Source organism: Eubalaena glacialis, chromosome 6 (genome assembly GCF_028564815.1).
Source record: "Eubalaena glacialis isolate mEubGla1 chromosome 6, mEubGla1.1.hap2.+ XY, whole genome shotgun sequence".
Lineage (NCBI taxonomy): Eukaryota > Metazoa > Chordata > Mammalia > Artiodactyla > Balaenidae > Eubalaena > Eubalaena glacialis.
Window position 1 is genome coordinate 8,168,228 of NC_083721.1, and position 4,856 is coordinate 8,173,083.

Genomic DNA, 4,856 nt, shown 5'->3' on the forward strand with positions numbered 1-4,856 from the left:
GGGTGGCTGCCACTTGGTTGCTACATGGTCTTTCAGTGCCTCAGTTTTTCCCTTTTATAAACTGAGTAAACAGTAATTGTACTTGTATCGTAAGACTGTTGTGAAGATGGAATAAATCAAAACATTTAAAGTTCTTAGAACAGTGCCTGGCCCACAGTAAGTACTTGATAGATATATGAACTGTTATGAATCCTATTAACTTCCCTGTAACGAAGGTATTGTGAGATCACTTTACAGATGAAGAAAACTGAGGCTCAGAGAAGTTAAGTCAAGAAGCTAGCGTGACAGGATTGTTGCAGGAAGCAGGCTCAGGATGGAGATTAATGTTCAGGAAGCATATTAGGGGGTGAGCAACAGGTGTGGAGGGATAGGGTGAAGAAACAGGGTTGGGTTGGGCAGAGGGAGAAGTTGAACTGTCATGCAGTTACAACAAAGGCTCCCCATCCAATGGGAACTAAGTGGTTTAAAATATGTCCACAAATTTTTTGATGCCCCCTTCTAAAGGTAGAGCCAGGTTTCCCTTCCTTCAAGTATGGGTTGGATTTAGTGACTCTCTTCTAATGAACAGAAGAAAAGTGAATGTGAGAAGTCAGGCCATACAAGGCACTGTAGCTCCCTGTTTGCTCTCCCTGTGGGATTGCCTGTTCTGGGAGAAGTTAGCTGCCATGCTGTGAGGACTCTCAAGCAACCTGTGGACTGTCATACAGAGTGAAGTAAGTCAGAAAGAGAAAAACAAATATCGTATATTAATGCATATATGTGGAATCTAGAAAATGGTATAGATGATCTTATTTGCAAAACAGAAGTAGAAGTACAGACGTAGAGAACAAATATATGGACACCAAGGGGGGAAGAGGGGGGAGGTGGGGTGAATTGGGAGATTGGGGTTGACATATATACACCCTTGATACTATGTATAAAATAGATAACTAATGAGAGCCTGCTGTATGGCACAGGGAACTCTACTCAGTGCTCTGTGGTGACCTAAATGGGAAGGAAATCCAAAAAAGAGGAGATATATGTATATGTATAGCTGATTTACTTTGCTGTACAGTAGAAATTAACACATTATAAAGCAACTATACTCCAATAAAAATTAATTTTAAAAAAAAGCAGACTCGGCGGCGACCACTGAGCAGACCTTACTTTGCTGGCTCGCAACTCGCTCCGCTTCCTCTGCAGCCACGTCTGACAAACCCGATATGGCTGAGATTGAGAAATTCGATAAGTCGAAACTGAACAAAACAGAAACGAGAGAGGAAAATCCACTGCCTTCACAAGAAACGATGGAACAGGAGAAGCAAGCAGGCGAGTCGTAATGAGGCGTGCGCCGCCAATATGCACTGGACATTGCACGAGCATTGCCTTCTTATTTTGCTTCTTTTAGCTGTTTAACTTTGTAAGATGCAAAGAGGTTGGGTCAAGTTTAAATGACTGTGCTGCCCCTTTTCACATCAAAGAATGGAGAACTACTGACAACGCAGGCCGCGCCTGCCTCCCATCCGCCTGTCTGGCTGGCAGGGAAGGAAAAGAACTTGCATGTTGGTGAAGGAAGGAGGCTGGGTGGGACGACAGTGAAATCCAGAGTAAAGAGCAAGCTGGTCCAAGGTGTCCTGCGGGCTGTAAAATGCAGTTTAATTAGCCATTTTTTTTGTTGTTGTTCAAATGATTTTAATTATTGGAATGCACAATTTTTTTAATATGCAAATAAAAAGTTTTAAAACCTAAAAAAAAAAAAAGCAGCCTTTGGAGAGTCCCACATGATGAGGAACTGAGGCCTCCAGCCAACAGTCACGGGAGGGAGCCATCTTGGATCTCCCGGCCTTAGTCAAGGCTTTGGATGACTGTGGCCCTAACATCCTGACTGCAACTACCTGAGACCTTGAGCCAGAACGACTCAGTGAAGCTGCTCCTAAGTTCTTACCCACTTTATTAACTGTTGGGGTAACTTGTTACGCACAGTAGATACTAATATAGGGAGCTTTGGAGCTGGAACTGTCCCAAACTGTGGTGAGGGAAAGAGGTCTTCATATCCTAAATTGACTAGTCGTTAGATATGGGCTGTCCCCGCCCCCCGTAAGGGACCATGCCTTTGGGCAAAGCAGTTTTCTTCAGCTGAGGGCAAGTTTTGAAGAGTGACTTAACTGAGAACTGCTGAGAGCAATACTCTGAGTAGCTCAGGGAACATGTCCTTCAGTCCTGAAAGAAGGTCTGAACAGAGCATCACAGCATCCACTAAAAGAAGTTTAGTGGGGCCTCTCCTCTTGTCCCAGAACGAGCACTAAGCTCAAGGCTGAAAACAACATAATACCCCATCTTCTAACAAAAGATGCCACAATTGGAGACAGACACTTTCCCCACGGATTAATAAAAGCTGCAGATCTAGCCCTGCTTCCACGGAATACTTTCTCAATCCTCTCCTTCTCAGTCTATATCGGAAGGCAGGCGAAGGAATGAAAGGAGGTAGTTGGCCTTGGGGAGTACTTCTGGTGGGAAGTGATGTAGTGGGGAGGCTGTACGATCATCTCTCTGCTATCAGTAGGGCCCACTGGAAGGAGAGGCTGGTGTTCCATTTCCTACCTGCAAACCTGTCTAGTCAGCATTCTTGCTGATTTACTTCTGTCTGTGTTTCAGGAGGGAGCAAGAAGATGGAAGAGAGATGGCAGAGTGGAGAGCAGAGGCCGCGGGCAGCCTCCAGTCTGGCCCTTTTGTGTGGCAAGGGTGCGTGTTTCTCAAGAGTCAGGTGGACTCTGTGGAAGATAAATCGTCTCCAGCTTTCTTGCTGGACCCTCACCCAGAAGACTTGGTATACTGCTGGGTGCTGTCAGTGGGGTGATGGAAAAGATCAAGCTGAAGGTAGATCTTCCATGAAAACATATGGAGAGGACAAGGCCCATCAGGTCTTCCCATATGTACCCCATGAAAGGAGTTTCAAACAAGAGCCAGTTATCCAGAGAAGCAGGGATCAACTAAGAGAGAACTCTAGCAGTGGCCAGTTAAGAGAAACTTGCCTCAACACAGAAGAAGCCAGGCCTTAAAGAGGATGCTGAGGAAGTGTCTGAGAGCCAGAACCATGACTTGTACCTTAGCACCCTAAGAATCTAGGATCCCACTCAAGCCACGAGATCAACACTCTGACAGGGTCTGATTTTTAGTTAACTGAATTGACCAGAACAGTATCACCTGAGGTGTGGTTAAGGGATAGAAAAGATTCAAAAGAGCAGCGATCGGAGAAAAATGTACTGTTCTTATGTTTGGAAGCCATCACACGGAGAGGGTCCAACAAACTGTTTACACTGATAACTGCCGGAACTAAAGCTCTTTGCAGTGCACCAGCATTCCAGAAAGATTGTGTACAACCTACATAGATGAGTGAAATACAGCACACTTGTCCTCAACGAACAAGAAATGTTCTGTTACAAAATAAGTATAAAGCAGGTTTGCTGAAGCAAACAAATCTGGAATGTGGATCCTTGTAAGGTGTTTCTTTTCCTGTTTCCCTGCTTTGTCTACTGAGATTGACATTTTACCATTTGGAAATGATGGGTGAGTCTGGTGGAGAGGGATCCACGTCTTGAATTGCAAATAGACTAGACAGTGATTATTAAGTCCCTAATGAATTGTTTTAGAATTGCTGAGTTTGAGTTGTCAGGAAGGTATCCAAGACCGAGACGAAGCCCCGAGGGCACAGAGGAGCTGAAAACTGAATATTGGGAAACACCAATGTATCAACCTTCAAAAGCAATTGTAGCTATAGCACCATCACTGTTGTCCTGTAAAGTACCTTACATTCCCAAGAGAGGCACTCGTGATACTAACTCAGGATACCGTTTTACGGAAAAATTCTCATGTAATCCTAAAAGTAACGCACTTAAAAAAACAAATATCAGAATCAAAGAATTTTAAATAAACAAAAAGCACTGTATTGAGTCAGCTACCAAAACAATGAAAATTTACCTCTCTGCTTATTAGAAAAGTTCTTGTTTAAAACATTGACAAGGGATTTTATTTCAATCAACGTAGCATGTTGCCTAGCACCGTACTGCTGCCCTGTCTGGAGGCAATCCTCCCACAAAGCAATGTACTCCTTGTGTCTAGTCAGCTCTTGCTGGGAATAAAAGGAACACTAGGCAGGACCGTTTCTGCTTTGAGGTTTTCATTTCCATGCACTGCCGGGACCCAGGGCCTGCGAGCCGCGCCTCCCCACATTCTGCGCACGAATATGAATATTCAACACCCCATTCCAGGGCGCGCGCCGGGGGAGTACCCACAAGCCCCCGCGGCCCTGCGAGGCTGGGCGAGGTCACCCGCGCTCCCCGAGACCTTGGCCCCAGGCCCGGCGGCGGGGGCGGGGCGGGCGAGCCGCCCGCCAATCCACGCTTTGCAGGCAGGGAGCGCGGGGCCGCGGAACGGGCAAGGAGAACTGCCTAGCCGAGGACGAACACAAGGCCTCCGTCTTCAGAGCCCCCGAAAGAAAGCGAGGGAGGACGAGAGACGACGAGAAGAAGGGATTGGAAGGGAAGGCAGCCCCCAGTTATCACCGCCTTATAGCCAACTCAACAGCGCAACACCTCTTTGCACCGCACAGCCTGACGGGAGCCTCAGCCTCTAGGTACAGGCTGCGCCCGCAACGCGTCCCTGGCACCGCCCCCTGCCGCGGGGCACGCCGGGAGAGCCGAGTTTCCCCCTCCCTCTAGTAAATGGGCGGGCAGAAGGGTATTTCCGGTGTTAACGACTATCTTTACGGAAGGGGTGGGGTTAATCCTGTCCCGCCCTTCCTGGCCGGCGGGGCGAAGACTGACAGTCTTCGGCAAGCGCTAAGGCCCGCCCCTGCACCGGAAGGAGGAAGGCGGGGG

The 4,856-nt window shown here is 47.3% G+C and overlaps 1 protein-coding gene across 1 annotated transcript; it reads left to right on the forward strand.

The window, feature by feature from the left end:
* Positions 1–1,131: 1,131 nt before the first annotated feature.
* On the forward strand, positions 1,132–1,637 carry LOC133093130 (thymosin beta-4-like). Its single transcript, XM_061192865.1, has one exon. It carries the CDS (start codon positions 1,203–1,205, stop codon positions 1,317–1,319), a length of 117 nt encoding a protein of 38 aa, XP_061048848.1. The 5' UTR covers positions 1,132–1,202; the 3' UTR covers positions 1,320–1,637.
* The last annotated feature ends 3,219 nt before the right edge of the window (positions 1,638–4,856 follow it).